Here is a 19,461-nt window from a genome sequence, read left to right on the forward strand (position 1 = left end):
CATACTGCAGCGGCCTGATTCAGCTTGAATTGGGCCCAATTCCCACAGGAGTGCTCCCAGGGCAGCACTTGGCATGCACGTTGATGTCACTTCCCAGAAATGACATCATCATGCTGGCCAGGAGCGTGCGCGCATGCAAGGAATGTAACTCAGATAGGTACCAGGTGTCCAGCCTCTTGCCAGGAGGATAAGGGAACCTGGAAACCCTTCTGCCAGTGCTGGGGACTTCTGAGGCAAACCTATGGGCAGGGAAGAATTCTGTTTGTCTCTTTTGTTGTGCGAAATCTTGAGGAAGCTTGATTCCATTTTCTGCTTAGAGAGGTTCCCTTTGCTACAGGCTAATATGGAAGCAATTCTGTCTCTGCAGTAAGCTGACTTGAGCTGAGCCATGACCTAGATGGGAGAGTTTCCGGAAAGGAAAACCCCATCTGTCCTATTCCTAGCTTTTTGAAGTGTTGGATACAAATCTAACAGCAAAGTAAAATGCCCCTATCTTAGACTGCATTCCTACGGTTCACTTTTCTAGGAGTAAGCACCATTCAGCTTATTTCTGAGTAGACCCACACGTTATTGCTCCTTAGCCTGCTTTAAGTATATTGATCAGTTTTCTCTCCGTATAGGTATTGGGCATTTTTTTTAACTTATTCATTCTGTTCATTTATTTAGCTATTTAAACGGTGCTTTTCTTCCCATTGGGGACCTAAAGCGGCTTACGGCATCATTCTCCATCCTCACAACAACCCTGTGAGGTGGGTTAGGCTGCACGAGTGTGACTGGCTAAAGATCACCTAGCCAGATTTCCATGGCAAAGTGGGGGTATTCACACCTGGATCTCCAGGATCCTAGTTCAACCCTCTAAGCACTGCACCAAGCTGGTAGATGTTCTCAACAGGATATAGATGCTAAGAGGCAACAGCGAACTGTTGGAGGAAGATGAATGAAAACTTTTAAGAAACTGCCATCTGCTATGACAGACATTTGTTCTTTCTGTTCTCAGGACACTGTCGTATAACAATCTAACCAGACTGGATGAGGCGAGCCTGGCAGACCTTGGCGGGCTGCAGATCCTACACCTCAGCCACAACTCCATCAGCCACATTGCAGAGCGAGCGTTTAAGGGGCTCAAAAGCTTGCGGATCCTGTACGTGTTTTTGGAGTTTTCCATTTCTAGATTCCTATGGGGTCCCTTAGGAAAGCAAAAGTGGTTGTTCCTTAAGATACAAAACCAGCTATATGAACAAGGCAGACCTTTGTTCTGAAGTGTGTGTGGCAGATGATTGTCCCACAGCCTCCTGTGCAGCTAAGAATGAGTCCTTTTCAGGTTTTCCCATGCTCGGTGTTATGACTCTATAGATGGTATTCTACTATTGTGCTGGATCCTGCCATTTGTTTTCAGTTGGGATGTATGGGAACTAGTAACACTGCTTGTTTCTTCTTTCCCACAATTTATCTTGGCTTTTAATGCTTCAGGATTATGCGTGCACAATTATTAATCCACCAGTTTTATAAAATCTGAAGTGCCAGTTTTCCAGCATGCTTTTGCATCCTGGCCAGAAATCATGTGATGGATATATATTTTTTTAAAGGCAGTGAAACACACTCAGTGTTTCTTCCTTTCTCCTAAGCCCTGTTAAGGCTTGGTTTAATTGAACTTCCCTCCTTAGTTACCACACTGTGCAGTTATTTATTCCTTTTATTGAGCAGAGGGAGGAAGCACTTTTATGTTTCTTAGCCTTTCCCAGAACCACCTTTCGATCCCATGCATGCTTTCAGAAAGGCCCTTCTCCTAGGCAGCTGGCACAGAAAAAGCACTAAGGACTTTCCCAAAGCCCAGAAGGGTGTTTGGATTGCAGCTAATTCTGGTCTTCTTTTGTGTCCTGTGCCCAGAGAGGAGGGGGTGGGTGGGAGAGCAAGTTCTAATTGAATCAAGGGGAAGGCCCATCGAGTCCTGCACCTGGTGAAAAAGAGCTGGGCATGCTTTAATTACGGCCTATTGTTGGCGAGCCTTTGGTGGGTGTGAAACTGCTGAAATGCGAAGCTATTCAAATAGAGGTCAGGCCCGGGGACCTCACAGCAGAATGATTAACAAGGCAGTAGGCATTCAGGGCCAGCCAGCCAGAAAGAATAGGAAATTGGCAACAGGGGCTGGGAGAAAAGCAAAGTGAATGCAAAGAAAACTGGACCAGAATGCTGAATCTTTTCACTTTTCTGTGTGAAAGTCGTCTCCCCCCCCCATTGTTGTTAAAAGGAATTTTGGCTTTTGTGGGGGGGGGGCAGGGGGGGAATGAGCATAGCAACAAGTCATGCTCTTTTTCTCTTCTTTTATAGAAGATACAATGTAAAGAGTAAGTAATAAAAAAAAGGTTGCTACCAATGTTCTTAAAGCATTGGGAGTATATAATGACTTTGAGAGTAGGAAACTTCGATTTTGAAACTCTTCCAAAGAGTTTCTGGCTTTGCCAGATAGCAAATGTGGAAGATGGGGAGGAGGCAGCTGCACTGTATCACATGTAGGATTAGTCAAATATATGTGATTCAGAGAAATTAAAGCTTACCACTAGCCCTGCTGAGCTGTGACCCTGGCCTCTCAGCCTGTTGACATTCAAAGACCCCCCCCCCACTTGACCATAATTTACTGCATTGATTGCATTATTTTCTTGATTTCTATCCGCACATAGATTTTTCCAACAGCCACATCTGCATCATCTGGCACGTGGGCCGTGTGCTCTGGAAAAATGATTGTGGCTTTAATTTTTCATTTCTTAGTTTTGGTCTAATTTGGAATACTTCTCTCCAGCCCGCCCCCAATTTCCTTCATTGCTCTGAAATAACAAAAATGGATCATTTTGGAGGCTTTCTTTGAAAGAAAACAATATGGAAGAGGCCAGTTCTGAATATATCATCTCTGCTTTCTCTGCAAGTTCTGACCCATTCTGATAAAAGCCTTACGTTTATGAGACAAAAGAAGAGGCCTTTGATAAACTCTTCCTAAAGGTTGCCCTTTGGATCTTTTAACGTTGAGTTCACAAACCGGGAAATTGATTGTGAGCTTTCTTTTGTCTTCTTCTCTCCAGGAATCTGGACCATAATGAGATCTCGGGCACAATAGAAGACACCAGTGGAGCCTTTACTGGTCTGGAAAACCTAAGCAAGCTGTGAGTACCGTAAATGTCTTGTTTTTCTTTTGTAAAGTTTTGGGTACAGATCTCTTTCTCATATCTCTGGAGTAGGAGAGCACACGTACTCTCTTACCAGTTTGTTATATGTAGTTCTCCACATCCATTAAACGAATATTTTTATCAACAGTACATGTCTTAGTATCATAGAAACAAAGTCCACACTGTTGCAGTCCTTTTGCTAAATGCCAGAAGAGAGGCCTGACTTGCTCTGTAAATTTCAGATAATAAATTGGTTTCAAAAAAGGCATTCTCCATTTGAATTCTTAGCAAACTGATAATTGATATTCAGTGTCTTCAACAAACACTAGTAGACATGACAGAATTCTGCAGTGCGGGATTTTATTCTCAATCACTTGTGTTCATGTCCTGTTTTTACTAGGAATGAAATCATCTTCTGTTTTGGTTTCAGTTTCACACAATTTGTAACAGGGTTGCCTCAGTAAAGGGATAGGGAGTGACTATAAACTTTACTACTGCTGCTGTAAATATAATAAACTGTTGCTGTAAGTATGATCCTACAGAGTAGTTTGTGTGTTGTTAAATATGTCAGTCTTAGAACTGCTTATATTCTGTTTCAGCATTTCTTGAATTCTGTATTAGATTTCTGCTGGTTTAAATCTTTGCAAATTTGCATGCATATACCCTATTACATGTTTATTGAAATTTCTTTGAAATTGATTGTATTGGCTCACACTGTATAATCTACCATGAGTCTCCTTGAGAAAGGCAGACTATAATGCAAACAAACAAACAAATAAATATTCTTATGTGGAGCAGACTATTGTGGAGATAAAAGGAAACTGAGTGTGTTGTGAAAATGATGCATCTGAATATTATTGTGTGTGCGCACGCATATAAATAGACTAAACTGCACCAGGCATTCAGAACTCTGTTTCATCAAAGTACCATTTAGACGATGTTTGTTCTTATTTGTAGCAGGGAAATACTAAGGATAACAGAGACTTAATTCTGCAAAACCAGTTGGTAAACCCCATGTGTAGAATTCTTAGCACAAAAATGCCATGATCATTCTTGTTAGTATCATCTTACAGCAGCGAAATACTGAAGACTGAGAAATGAATGCTTTTCTAACAGTCTGTGCTAGGGAATTCTAAGAACAAATACAGGCCTTTCTTTTCAACCCACTTAGTTCCATTTTACAGTACTTAAGGCTGCATTTTGACATTACAAAGAAATCTCAGTTTGTTAAGAAAATAAACCAGGAAATACTGCGTGTGTGCTTCTTCTCCCACATGTGTTGCAGAAACTGAAGACTTTCTGGTTTGTAACAAATGGTAGTAGCTTGCTGTAATATCTAAATTGGGTGAAACATCAAACTGAGGTTTATTCCCATGCCATTACACCCAGGATTTTAAACCAAGATTAAAGTGTAGTTTGGTTTGTTAGTGATAACTGAATGCAGCATTAGAGTGGGAATACTATGCTGTAATAGCAGTCATCACTGTTGAAGAAGGACACCGTAAATTATTTCAGATTTTAAAAAAAAACATTTTGTCTAGTTGCAGCTCCAGGACTTCAAAAAGCTTAAAAGCACCATTTTATTTTTATTTATTTATTTACATTTTCTGTAGTCTGCCTTTTTCAGTGAGACTCAAGGTGAATTACACAGTGTGAATCAGTACAGTCAATTTCAAAGACATTACGATAAACATGTAATAGGGTATACACTTGAAAATTTGAAAGATTTAAGCCAGCAAATACCCAATACAGAGCTGAAGAAAAGTTGAAACTGAGCATAAGCAATTCCAAGATGGACATATTAAACAGCATAGGAACTGCCCTGTAGGATCATACTTATAGCAATAGTAGGGTCTATCATAATTACATCAATAATAGTAAAGTCTACGTTCCCTCCATATCCCTTTATTGAAGCATCCCTTTAAACCATTTACTTGCAGCACATCCTTATTACTTGTTTGACCTAGGCAGAAGATCTTAGAAAATTAATTTTCAAACACCAGAAAGCAAGATAATGAAATCCTCATATTCTTAAACAAACTGTGACACCAGAAGATAACAAATGGCATTTTAATTTTACTGAAAAGAGTACAAAGGGTTTCATTGACATATAAGTAGGGCAAGCGATGTGCATGTAACATACTTTGTGAAGTAAGATGTGATCATTAATCAGGGCTTAATAATGGGCCAGAGCTTGGACCCAGAATATGTTCTTAATAAAAGGGCTGAATTCTAGAATAGGTGGAATGATAATGAAGTTGCGTGACTTTCCTTAACCAGTAAACCACTGGTCTGGGGGTATACCTAAAATAAGAAGGAAAAGGAAGAGGACTCAGTGCTACTGTGCTGTTTGGAGAGAAGCTGAGGAGGGTCAGCCGTCTTAGTTGAGACATTTTTTTAGGCTTTAAAAATGAAAATAATGGCTACTAGTTAGAGGGCCAAAGTAGCAATGGGATGTAAAATACCCGATAGTTAGCAACTCTAATTCTGGAATTGTAGGGAGCAGCCCTACATAGCCTAGTTGTAAGGAAAGGGTAGAAGTTGGTTCCCAGAACCTTTGAATTTGCTAAAACCATCAGAGGAGCGCATAGGTGGGAGATCACATGTATCCTAGATCAGGGTTGGAAATAAATTTTCAGTGCTGCACCCCTTGATACTGTACAGCCATTTTTGGTCCCCTGCTCCATTTTGCCTCTCTTACAAGGGGCCAGAGGTGGACTTTCAACTCTGAAATTGTTAGGCCTCAGTTAAGAAGTTGCTAAGCAACTGCACAAGGCTCCAGAGTTTTCTTTAACACAAAGGCAGTTCCTATCACTTCCCACAGAAAATCCATGAACTGCTCATTCCCCCTTCCCTGTTTCCCCTTCCTTTTAATGCAGAAATTGGCATGGAATAGTGCAGTCGGGACAGCTGTCAAAGTGTCATCTTCTTGGGTTAGCTCAGAGTGGTCCATATCAGAAAGTTCATTCTGCTTAATCAACAGCTGCACCTGGTGTAGTTAAATACTCACACATACCACATATTATTTTGCTCACTGTTTATTTTAGGTCATGATTTTTTGATTATTGCCATTTTTTCACCCCACACATCTTTACAATCGTTCATTAAAAAGCCTTTTAAAGAACTGACCTCCATATGGTAAACATTGCTTTTCCTCAAGTGGGATCCTGTGTTTAAGCTGTCAGATGGCAGGCGTTTAAATGCATTAGCATAAAGTGGGGAAGGAAGAGGCGGGAGAAATGGACACTTAGGAGGAAACCTTCAAATGAATTAATAATTACCCCAGCTCTTTGGAGATTGCTCTAAAAGCTGCTCCCCTTTTGATCTGTTGTGGATAAGCGTGTGCAAGGGCAGAACAGTGAGCGCTGCAGTGCCTTGTTCAGCATGTTGAAGGTGTTAAACTGGAGGAAAGGGGCCAGGCCAAGCCACTAGACTTCTCTGAATTATAGAGAGTCCAGTAGCACCTTTAAGACTAACCAATTTTATTATAGCATAAGCTTTCGAGAATCAAGTTCTCTTCATCAGATGCCTGATCAGGCATCTGATGAAGAGAACTTGATTCTCGAAAGCTTATGCTATAATAAAATTGGTTAGTCTTAAAGGTGCTACTGGACTCTTTTTGATTTTGCTACTACAGACTAGCACGGCGAACTCCTCTGGATCTCTGAATTATAGAGGAAGTTCTCCACTATGACAAAAGCAGGCCTAAATTAAAACAATGCCTCGAAAGAGCGATCAGGAAAAAAAAACTACTAGGTATAAACTGCATGGCTGAAATCACTGGAGATGCTAGTCTTTTACCCACCCCTAACCCCCTAATTATTCAGACCATTAAATTTAACTCTTCATGTCCCCCCACTAGCTCACTCAGGCTTGAATTAAACATGATGTTAGTGAGGCAAAAGAATTTCACCTGCTTACGTGGGTAGCAGCCCCGTTTAAACAAGACACTGTACAAGTGCAAAGTTCCCTGGCAAAGTGCTTCTTCCTCACCAGAATCATGTTTAAACGAGGCCTCAATTGAGAACAGAAAAGTGGGGGAGTCAGATTGGGAGAACTTTTCCAGCAGGTGCAACCCTTGACAAGAGTGGAAAATAACTGCTCTCTAATGAAGAGAAATGCTTGCAGGGCAGGTGCACTTACATGGTCGTGTAGTGTCCATGTGAACTTGAGGCTCCCACTGGATTTCCTTTGACAGTGGACCAAGCTTATGGCTTCCAGGAGAGCAAATGTGCTGTCTTTACTGCACCACTTACGTCTTTCCCCAGGGTTGAATTCTTTTTCAAGGAAGTCCTTGGCTTTAGTTTAGTAGTTTACTCGTTAGAACAGAGTTTCTGTCAAGGAAAGCATGTCGCTGTGAAAGAATTATTGTGGTACTACCAATGAGAATTCTGTGGAGTTGGCTTGTCTTCAAAACACATGATAGGAGGAAGGGATGGGAACACTGACAGGGTAGCACATCTCTGAAATACAATGTGAGATATTGCAGCTGCTGGTTTGCATCTCAGCTAATTTCCTGACATTGCTTCCTCTTGTGCTTCTCAGTATAGCAGTCTCCATACAGCTGTACAGCAGCATCTGAGGAATATTTTCTTGAAAGTAATTCTGACAAAGGTCAAAGAACACTTTGTACCCCATGAACCTCCTCATGAGCTGTGGGTGTCAGGAGCAGCCCTGCTTCAAGTGTTGAGATTTGTGGCTTTTTTTGGTTTTACCATTTGGAGCTCCCTTCCTCAAGAGGCTCAGAGAGTCTGTTTGGTTCTCCCCACCCCCCCACCCCCAAAAAGTGAAATACAGTACAATATAATACTTCTTCCCCTGAGACACCCAGTTAAATAACAGGCAAATGAACTGAAATACATTCACAGCTGGGAAAATGATCTCAGTATATTTCATCCAGGTGGGACTGAGGATTGGGAGCACAGAATAAGGAACCAAGTTTCAAAAAACTCAAGCTGAGAGAAGGCCTAAAAAGCAGTTCATACTCAAGTCAAGGAAGGGGAGTCGAAGGCTGATGCCTTTTCTTTTTGGTCTACCACCATAGATTTATTTATTTTATTTTATTTTGAACATTTTTTTGCCACCTCACCACCCATCTAATGGTCTCAAGGCAGTGAAAGATCAAGAGCATTAAAACAAATTTTAGAAAAATACATATATTTAGAAAAATACATATATAAAAACAATTAAACATAATACATAAACAGGAAAGAAGTTTAGTAAGGGAGCACCAAATGACACAAAATTTTTCCACCTCAGATGGTCAGGACATTCCAAGTAGAGCCCCTGAAGATGACTGCAGTGGTAAGATAAGTTGTTATGGGAATAGGCAGTCCTGACATATGCTGGCCCCAGGATGTACAGGGCTTTAAAGGTCAATACCAGTATCTTGAACTGGGCCCTAAAGCAAACTGAGAGCCATGAGCGAGCAGGCCATTTAGTGGGCCTGTTTTCTTTTAGCCCCAAGAATCAGGTATTGTATTTGCCTTTGCAGAGGAAAGGGAGAGGAAAGGAGGAGCAACCAGTAGACAGAAGAGATTGTAGCGACAAAGATTGGGCTTGGGAGAAAATAGTCCCCCTATATGGGAAGAACTATTCTGACTACATTCCAAAAAAAGATAAAGAAAACTGAGTAACCACATGACTCGCTTGATACGTTCCATCTCTCCCCTGCACTAATTTGTCCTGAAAATTAGTTTGGAGAACCAAAAGCAATAAAGAAGGTGAAACACTTCTATAGTATTTCTCTCTCCTACATTTGGAGGGGGGGGGTGACCCCCCTGCCCTTTAGCCCATAATACTAGAACCACCCCTGGAGGAACTCCTGGAAATTCTCAGCCAAGTTGCTAAGAATTCTGTTGTCAGAAAATTGGCTTTCTCACAGATCTACATTTCCCCTCCTCACAATTCTACAGTTCCCAGCATTCCTTTGAGGAAAACTGACAATTAAATCAATTTTTAAATTTAAAGTGCAGACATGACCTAACTTCTTCATCACACTGCAACAGTGGAATAAAAAGAACAGACAAATCCTGTGAGAAAGGTGGACTATAAATAACATAAATAAAAATAGTAAAAATTTAGAACAAAGATTCCCAAACTTCTTTGCCAAGCTCCCACTGTCACTGCTTCAGAGGTTCAAGCTCCAATGAGTTCTCCTCTTGTCTTCTTTCTTGCTGTATTCATCTTTTACCCCTCTGGGAGAGACATCCAGTTTTGAAATTCTTTGAGAATGTAATGGTAGGTTATGTATAATACATAGATCTTTCTTGAAAAACAGACATGTGGATTCTAGAAACTCTACATTATTTGCCTATGTGCTTTCTGTTTAGGAATAAAACAAGAAGCTGCTCTGAGGCACAAGCCTAGACAAGGCCTTTGTTGGTTTATGTGGGATAGTTGGTTTGCGCAGCCAAGGTGCAATTTCCTGCAGAGTGTGTGAGTTTGCCAACTCCTCATCGGATCCAATAGATTTAACTGGGTGTGGCTGAGAACTAAAGTTTCCAGGAAAGGCATATCTGAAAGTTGTAGCGTGTGTTCTTGGTGGAAGTGGTTACACATGAAGATCACTTAAGGAAACGCCTGTGATAATTTTTTATTCTTATAATCTGTTTCAGTAGCTATTTCCAGCTCTCAAAACTGGCGAAAAAAGCAAATCTACATTATCATAATTATTTTGTCATGAACGACTTTTTTAAAACACTAGAAACAAAGCCTGTTGTGGGAAAAAATACAGTGGACTCTAGAAAGGGGAGAGCGGGCAGGCAGGCATTCCCTCCTCCTCTGTCACTGATCCCGACTAGTGAAGGAAGGGGCTGGGCATTGCCACCTGCTCCACACCTGATCTCAGCAACATGAAGGGGTGGTGGGCTTTGCTACCTGCTGCATGCCTGATACAGGCCAGGTAAAGGGGGGCAGGCATTGCCACATGCTCTGCTCCTGATCCCATCCAGGTGAAGGGAAAACGGGCATTGCCTTCTGCTCTGCATCTGATTACCCACAGCAAAGTTGGTAATTGCAGGTACAGACACGTGAATCCAAAGGCAATATTTATGTTTTATCTGCAGAGTCGTAAACACTCACTTGTCAATATTTGAAACATAAGCATGTTTTTACATAATAAATAACAAGCGCAACCACAAACCAAAATGGAGAGGACCACCTCCCCCAAAGTCAATAAAGTCCAGAATGATGTTTCCCAATTCAAAAAGCAATTGCACTCCTCTCTTCTCGTCTCTGAGGGCTGCACCGGTCTGCCAGCAAAAGCGCTCTGAAGCCCACTCCCCAGCCGGGAGGGCCCGCGGACCAGATGCAATCAGAAGGGGAAGGGGGAAGCTGCTCCGCGCTCAACAGGACGCACACTGGTTTCCTGTTTCGGGACTCTTTCTCTAGAGCGCGTAATAATAATAGCTGTGCTATTCACCATTGCTTAACTCTCTCCTCTTTTTCCATACGAACCTTTTTTCTCTCCGCTCCTGTGGTTGCTCTGCAGCTTTGCCCCTATTTGTTTTTTGTACTGCATCTGATTACAGCTGGGTGAAGGGGGGGCAGGCATTGCTGCCTGCTCCAAGCCTGATCCCAGCTGGGTGAAGGCATTGCCATCTGTTCACCTGCTGGGTGAAGGGAGGAGCGGGCATTACTTCCTGTTCCTCACCTGATCCCAACAGGTGAAGGCAGGTAGTGGGATTTGCTACATGCTCTGCTCCTGATCCCAACTGGGTGAAGGGGGTGTGGGCATTGCCACCTTCTCTGGTCCTGATTCTGGCAGGTTGAAGGGGGGTGGAGTTTGCTGCCTGCTTGGCACCTGATTCCAACAGGGTGAAGATGGGGTGGGCATTGCCACCTGCTCCACTTCTTATCCTGGCTGGGTGAAGGAAAGAAGGGAATTGCCTCCTGCTCTGTGTCTGATCCCACCCAGGTGAAGGCGCTGGGTGGGCAATGGCACCTGCTTTGCTCCTGATCCCACCTGGGTGAAGGGGGTGGGCATTGCCCCCCTGCTCTGCTCCTAATACCAGCTGGGTTAAGGCAGAGAGTAGGCATAGCCACCTGCTCTGTTCCTGATCCCAGCTGGGTGAAGGGGGGTGGGCATTGGCAACTGCTTCGCTCCTAATACCAGTTGGGTTAAGGTGGAGGGTGGACATTTCCCCCTGCTCTGCTGCTGATACCAGCTGGGTTAAGGCAGGGTCAGGCATTGCCACCTCCTCCACTCCTGATCCAAGCTGACTTAAGGGGGAAGGCATTGCCACCTGCTCTGCTCCTGTTACCAGCTGGGTTAAGGCGGATGGTGGACATTGCCACCTGCTTCACTCCTAATACCAGCTAGGTTAACGTGGGGGTGGGCATTGCCACCTGCTCCTCTCCTAATTCCAGCTGGGTTAAAGGCGGGGGCCAGGCATTGCTACCTACTCCGCTACTAATACCAGCTGGGTTAAGGTGGTGGTGGGTATTGCCACCTGCTCCACTCCTAATATCAGCTGAGTTAAGGCTCGGGGAGGGCATTAACACCTGCTCCACTCCTGTTCCCGGCCTGGGCTTTCCACCACGGCATGTTTTCTGGAGCGATATGGTGTTACCTGGGCTTTCCTCTGCGACAGCGCCCTCTGGTGGTGCACCAGGGTATAAAGTGAATTGTCTGAAACACTCAATTATATAGTAAAATGCTATATCATTTTATGTAGATAGAGCTTGTTGCTGATCTATACATAGGCATTCTGTTTCTAGAAGTTGTACTGAGTTGACTGACACTCTCTGCCATTTTTCTTCTGTAAGAACCAATTTATTGGTTTGTTTGTTAAAAAAAGACATATACTGAGGTCTAAGACATAAACTGAGGCGTAACAAGATCATACTCATATCTGCTACACATGTTCTTGTTTTCTGAGCTTTGACAAATGTGCATTTTTGCTTCAAAACAGATACCTGAGTAATGCTTCCTATATATATTTTTAAACCACTTTAGATCTTCAGAAAATACTGCCAGCAGCAGTTCTGATTCCATATACTGAGTATCTCTAGACTAGTGGATGAGGAGACTAGCAAAACAGAGCACCTGCCTTACCTATAAAAGATTGCTGCATCCCTAGCTTTACCCATGTCTCAGTGATAGTGCATCTGCTTTGTATACAGATGGTTCCTGGTTCATTCCCTGCCATCTCCAGTTAAAAGGATCAGGTAGCACATGATATGAAAAACCTCTACTGGACACCCTGGAAAGTCACTACCAGTCAGTATATACCATGATAAACCAATGATCTGACTCAGTGCAAGGTGATGTCATGTGTGCTCTCCGTGATCCTCTCTATCACTTGCACATGAAGTCCTACCCCAGCCCTTACTGCCAGTCTCATTGCACCCACCCTTAACTGATTCATGGAGAGTCTTTCTGTGTGCATTATTCTCCTGTTTTCTTGACCTGCTGTTTATTCATTGAAGTGAATCAGAGAAACATTCCTGTGTAATGAAAATGGTGGTATGAAAATGGACAGTATATTCCAGGATCCATCACAATAGCATCTTCCTGAATTTATTTTTTTTAGAAGTTTAGCTTTCTCTGTCATCATGGCACAGGACAGGCCATATATCACGTTAAAAAACATGGACACAAATTCTAGAAAGAAGGTAAAGTAACAAGATAAAACCTTTAAAAACACAAGGTGTAAATCTGAGTGTTTTCTTAGGGTCAGATTAGAAGATATATGTGACACATGTTCGGTACCTGCCAACCAAGCTTGCAGTCACACATGATTTAGGGGAACTAATATTCCCAAGTGCTATGGGGACTGGATTTACTCAAGAGTATGGTGTAGGGGAAGAAGCTTCAGCTTTCCTTCCCATGCTGTTTTCCTGTGCCAAAATAGCTGGGGGGGGGCTGTTTGTCCTATGGCGAGGGTCCATCTGCTACACACAGTACATGTGGAGCTCTGCATCAGGGCAGATAGTGCCCCCTGTGAGAGTTTCAGCTGAGAAAAATGGTGCAGGAGAGAAAGCTGAAACCCTTCTTCCCCCTATACTGTACTCCCAAGGCAATTCGAGCTCTGGAGTGCTTGGGAATATTAATTCCCTGAAGTCATCTGTGACCACATGTTAGATTCTTCTAGTGTTAGGCTCTTCTAGTATGGTCCTTAGACTCCAGCAATTAAAAGCCAGTCGATCTGGAAAGGTCTTAACAGCATTTTCCAATTGTGGTTCTTTGTTTTCCTGACTGATTGAACCAGACTCATGTAATGAAACAGAGGAGTAGAAACAAGTGTAATCCTTCATTTTGGAATGTCATATGATTTTAGTTTTTCACATTTTATTTAAAAGTACATTCCTTAGAATTGGTGGTGCATTACGTAGGTTTATAAGGCAAAATGGAAATCTCCCATGCTAAATTCTTTCATTTGGGTGAATTTGATTTTGACCTTTAGCAATACTTAGGCTTCCCCCCCCCATGGTTAGCTGACCTGTTGATTGAGAAAGGAAATGCCCTGTTTTCTGTTGAGCCAGAATATGACTTTCTAGATAGGTACAAGTTTCCATTTTGTCTTGCATGAGCTCAAGCAGGTTCTTTGGGGAAGTAATTTAGTGAATATAAACTGGAAGAATTCTCTACATAAAACCACCTCCACATTTTATAGTGTGACTATAAAAATCCATATTCAGCTGACAAAAAAGTTATGGATTTAAAAAAAAAATTAGATGCTTAATTGCATTATATAGTTGCAGTTCTTGCACAATATGTTGATTTTTTTCTCATGAATTTAGCTTAACTAGCAAGCTTGGGTGGAACCCAAGGCATAGTGGTAGGCAACAAGCGCTATACAACATAATTTGTGTGTGTGTGTGTGTGTGTGTGTGTGTAACTTGGTAGTTTCTGGTGAGAGACAGGACACATTAACAGTTTCTTCAGGAGGTTCTCAACTGGATTTTGTTCCTCCTGTTTTAATGAGGTCTAGAAATATGCTTACTGAATTATCTAGAAACTTCCAGAGTCTGTATTGGCAAGCCATTTTTTACCAGCTGGGAAAAGACTGGGAGTTCAGTGTGCTTAGGTGATAGTCCAGAGTCGCGTTTAAACTGTGTTCTCTTTGATAGTTAAAGGTCAACCCATATACTGACTCCTCTTCTCCAGTAACCAAAGCAAACCTCCATTTCTTAATGCAGTACAGCGTGTCTTGTGTAAAGCTATCATCACCATTAAGTTCTAATAAAGATAAAAGTATTTAATTTCAGGGAATAGGGGAACGCATGCATACTTCAGCTTCCTTAATCTCCACAGGTCGTATTTCTAGTGCCTTACATGGGAATGTTTCATCAGATACAGCCACACTAATTGGGGTCTTTTCATTTTCTTTTCTTTGCTGTTTTTTCCCCCTTCCACTGCTTATCTGGCGCTGGGTGTTTGAAAACTGCAGGACTCTGTTTGGAAACAAGATCAAGTCTGTGGCCAAGGAGGCGTTCTCAGGCTTGGAGGCCCTGGAACACCTGTGAGTAACCCACAATGCTTTGCAGGTTTGAAGTGAAATGGCTGGGTGGGAGAGGGGAAGCCTGCCAGAAGTGGCTGCCGGAGGAGAGGCCTGCTAGCAATTTAATAGCATCTTTGTAAGTTGAGAAGCCAGTCCATTTGTGAGAGCCAGCTGCTTCCTCCTCATTACAAGTCAGCTTCAACTCTGGCTTTTTTTTTCCACCAGGAAGAAAGTTATAGAACACATGGCCAGTTTGAATGCTTTTAATTTTTTGTGTGTGTAATGTACAATGGATTACATCTAATTTATTCACACAGAGCCATAACTAGTGTTTTGGTCCCCTGGGAGACCTGTGTCCTGCGCTTTGCTCCCACACACTGTTCAGCTCTCTCCATAGGGTCCAAGTGTCCTTCACTTTCTCCCTCCTCTCCAACTGTGTCCAAAAGTGCTGTGAATGGAAAAAGAGGCAGGAGAGGAAGCCATTGCCCCAGGCATTCTTCACCATTACCTTTACTAGCAAAGTGGAACAAGCAGTCAGACTGCCATACATTTTGTTTTCACTTATCCAGTCTGCATGCTTTAAATGAGCTCAGAATAGGGCAAGCAGACCTGGCACTTGGAGCAAAATTAAATGGGTGCCATGGGCTTTTTCATCACCTTCATGGCTGCAAAGCACATGATGGATACTTACACTTCTTTTTATAGGCTGAAATTGATAAGAAACATCAGCCGCTTATCCCTTATCTTCCCTGTGTTTCCCGCCTTCTACACCCCCCCCCCAAATCAGGTAACTCCACCAAATTTTCAGAGGAACTAGGAAGGTTGGATCCCCATGGGCAAATTCTGTGGGCTCCTGAACAAGATGTCACCCACCACTTCATTGTTTCCTAGTCTGGGGTAGGGCCTCCAAAAATTTGGTGGAGTTATAGCATGAAAAACGCCAGCCCCAGCCCCCAGATAGCCCCTAGATATTTTTCCCCATAGGGAATAATGAAGAATGGGTGAGGTTCCCTTCTTTGGGGGCCCATAAAATTAGCCCCCATGGTCCAATATTTACGAAATTTGGGGGGTCATTAGAGAACAGTAAGCACTAGGGTCCCTCCAAATTTAGTGATGTTTGGTTGAAAAATGATCCTTCCAGCCCACCGGATAGCTCCCAGAGTGATTTTCCCATAGAAAACAAAAGCCAAATTTTACTGAATCTTTTCTGAACATTCTGGATTCTGGTTATCTGTTTTGGGATACCCGGATTTTACAGAATCAGTCAAAATGTGGTATTTTAATCCAAATTGTGAACCAAACTGCACACCCCTGTACAAAAGTATAGTATGTGTATTCCTCAACTTAAAACTTCCCGGAATTTAGGAAACAATGTTGCTGGTTCTTTCTAAGTTTCTTTATAGTGTGGGTTGCAGAGCTTCCATCATTAGTTTTACATTTACTTGGCTTTCTCAAAAGAATTCTTGTTTTTGTTGCATGTTTGGAAAACTTAAAAATGGCCTTCATGTGGATCTAAACAGTCGACACCTACTAACCCATTCATTTTAAAACGTCAAGAAATGTTTTTGAATGTGATTTTTTAAATGCGCTGTATTGAAATGAATAGCTCCTCCAGCACCCACATATACCTTGTACATTGCCTTTCTTAAGATCTGTGCTCTAAGAATCAAGTGGATCTACTTTATCTTGAAAGAGTCAAGCCCAGCAGGGACTTTGCTACCAGTGATCCTTGGCAAGCTAGATTTTTGCAGAATGTTCATGGAACCTGTTGGGAATTTAACAGGTTTATTCAAATGCAATTGTGCTTCATTGTCTTGATACAGCAATAGCAAAAAATCAATGCAGTTGATTTAAATCTACTCAGAGCGTCTTTGGGGTTTGTGTGTGTTGCTTAGAGACTCTAAAAAAGCTTTGCTTTTTAAATATTTTATATCAATAGTTTTCAAAACAAATAATATCAACTGGTTTTCAAAAAAGTCCTTTTTTTTTTTTACTTACTTCCAACTCCTGTAATTGAAACCTGAGCAGGATTATTCAGGGAATGCAGTAGATTGTGAAATATACATACAAGTAAACATATCATACATGTAAGTTTTGGGCACGGGTTTTAAAAGATAGTGTATGATGAACACATACTGGAACGTCCACTGCATGCATCTAGATCACAATTTGTGCAATGAACGTCATGCTCTGTGATGATGCATGATCCCTGACTAGCAGGTGTAATTATAGTTAGATGCAAAGCCATACATTTTTAAAAGAAATTAAACTGACTCTGATTCTTCTTTAGTGACAAAACCAATTCATATCTCAATGTGTGTGTGTTTTAAAAGCATTTTTCCCTCCTGCAGGAACCTTGGAGATAATGCAATCAGGTCCGTTCAAGCAGACACTTTTGCCAAACTGAAGAACTTGAAGGAGCTGTAAGTAACTAGGGCTGTTAAGGGCTATCCTGAAACTTTTGTATGTTGTTGTGACGCTTGTTCCAGCAACTGTTCTTACCTTTCTCTTCCCTGCCCCCAGCCACACCCCCAGCCTTACTGCTCTCCACTTGTCACCCCTATGGAGTTATTTTTACACTACAGCAGATGTCACAGACTCATCTCACAGTCGGTAACGAGTGAAATTGGATCGTCTCAGCAGCTTTTCTCATTGGACTGCATCTGTGCCCTTCTCCATCTCCGTTCAGGAAATCTAGATTACCGTTCTGTAGTTTTACAGAGCATTCAGTGACTTAACTTAAATCCTGGTAGCAAGTCTGCTTCTCCTTTTCCTGCTCACATTTATGGTCCAGTGATGTTTCGGTGATAAGCAAGCTTCAAATTTGATCCTTGGTGCCCACTCAGCCTGAGGGGTGGGGAAAATTACAGACATGTTAGCAGAACTGACACTACAGCTGCGTGAGGGAGATCTTGTTTAGCACATGACATGTCAAGCTTCCTGTCTTGTGATGCTTTCCGCTCCCACCTCCCCAAATGTTAATATGCTGCTTACGCTTCACCGGATATTCAAGTGACATTTGATGTTTGGGCACTAAATGTGTTAGGCCCCTTTCTAAGAGAAAATGTCAGTCAGACACAAAACGTATTCTTGTGTTATATGTATTTGTGGTATATAAATAACCTCTATTCCCGTTTATAGAATCCTGGAGAGTTGATTGCTCCCTTCAGTCAACTCAGCTATATACAAAACTGCTTCCAGGAAAAATACTGTTTACCTTGAGTCAAAGTGGCTGTTTTAGGATGTCAAGATTTTTCCCAGGCCTACCTGAAATCCTGCAGTAGGCGATACCTCCTATGTGCAGTGCACCTCCTTGTCTGATATTAAACTAGGTGGCTCATGCCGTTCATGGAAACAGCAGTGCCAGATCAAACCAAGGCAAGGTTTCTACATCTCTGGGGACTTACATGACTTCGTAAATTCGCCTGATGAGGGCTCAGCATGCTTTAGGACACGTGAAAGTTGAAAAATAATTGAGATCAGTTAATGGAAATCAGGGAGAGATGATGAAATCGTCCTGCTCAAAGCCCTGAGCTCTTAGAATGACAGATGAGCAGATGGGGCGGTGGTGGTTGGGTTGAGAACATTTTCCAAAGATTGTGTCTAACATGTAGCATGGCTGATAATGAGCACCTGCCTTCATCACCCTCATGTCTACCCAGTGTTCCGCAGAAGTGAAATGGTGAATTCTATGCTGAGGGTTATTAGGAAAGGGGTCAAAATAAAGCAGTCGATATTTTAATGTCCTTGTATAGATCTAGGGTGTGGCCTGATTTGGAATTCTGTGTACAGTGCTGGTCCCTGGATCTCAAAAAGGACATTGCAGAGCTGGAAAAAGTACAAAGAGGGCAACTAAAATGATTAAGCAGTTAAAGGCACTTTCCTATGAGGAAAGGCTAAAGAGTCTGGGACTTTTTATTTAAAAAAAAAAAAGACAACTAAGCAGGGGGACACGATAGAGGTTTTTTAAAATTATGCACATAATTCAGGGAGTGGACAGAGAGAACTTTTTCTTCCTTCCCCAACATACCAGAACTCTGGGGCATCCAAAAGATCTTTGAAATAAAAGTTTGATTTTATTCTAAACTGTATCAGGAGAGACTCCCACGCTGCAAAGGCTGCATTCAGATAGTGACGGTGGCACCATCTGTTTGCTGCTATGAGGTGAAGAGAGGACCCGTGGTAAAAGTGTCCGGTCTGATATACTGCTCTGCATGGTCTGGCTCTGATCATGTGAATATCATGGTCACCTGAATCTACCCAGAGGCTCTGTTTGTAAAGAAGCCGCCTCAGTGCAACCTCCCCCGACCTCCAAAGCTTGCTTCCAATAGACAGTATTGAAGTTGGCATAGAGAAAATAGGATTTGATTGCCTTCTCAGCCATCAGCGTGCATAAGCTTGTTTTGCCTTCAGCGCCCTGTATGTGAAATTGGAATAACAGAGCCCCTAATACAAAACTGTAGTTAGAATTAGTGAGATTGTCTAGCTGACCCCGTGTCGATGGTTGTATTAAGGAAAGGCAAACAAGCCAGCTTTTAAAAACTCCCTTGCAAGTTTCACAGCTCCCTTGCTGTTTGTTTGTTTCCTTCTAGCCACATCAACAGTGAGAGCTTCCTGTGTGATTGTCATCTCAAATGGCTGCCCCAGTGGTTAACCAGGATGGAACTGCAGCCATTTGTGGTAGCCACCTGTGCCCACCCAGAGTCATTAAAGGGCAGAAGCATTTTCGATGTGGTGCCAGAACGTTATGTATGTGGTAAGTCTTGGCTGTAGCCTTGTAATTTTGAGGTTGTTTAGAAGGGCAGACTTTACACAGGAATTGGTATGTAGTTTGCGGCTAGCTTGTTCTGCTGTAT

The 19,461-nt window shown here is 42.4% G+C and overlaps 1 protein-coding gene across 1 annotated transcript in view; it reads left to right on the forward strand.

Moving 5' to 3' along the window:
- Positions 1-19,461, forward strand: part of LRIG1 (leucine rich repeats and immunoglobulin like domains 1) — a 144,689-nt gene that overhangs the window by 106,590 nt on the left and 18,638 nt on the right. Inside the window, exons 8-12 of the mRNA XM_054975670.1 lie at positions 998-1,141; positions 3,075-3,155; positions 14,555-14,626; positions 16,957-17,028; positions 19,198-19,361. Of these exons, the coding sequence (XP_054831645.1) occupies positions 998-1,141; positions 3,075-3,155; positions 14,555-14,626; positions 16,957-17,028; positions 19,198-19,361 (533 nt within the window). The remainder of the gene's footprint in view (positions 1-997; positions 1,142-3,074; positions 3,156-14,554; positions 14,627-16,956; positions 17,029-19,197; positions 19,362-19,461) is intronic.

This window comes from Eublepharis macularius, chromosome 4 (assembly GCF_028583425.1).
Source record: "Eublepharis macularius isolate TG4126 chromosome 4, MPM_Emac_v1.0, whole genome shotgun sequence".
NCBI lineage: Eukaryota > Metazoa > Chordata > Lepidosauria > Squamata > Eublepharidae > Eublepharis > Eublepharis macularius.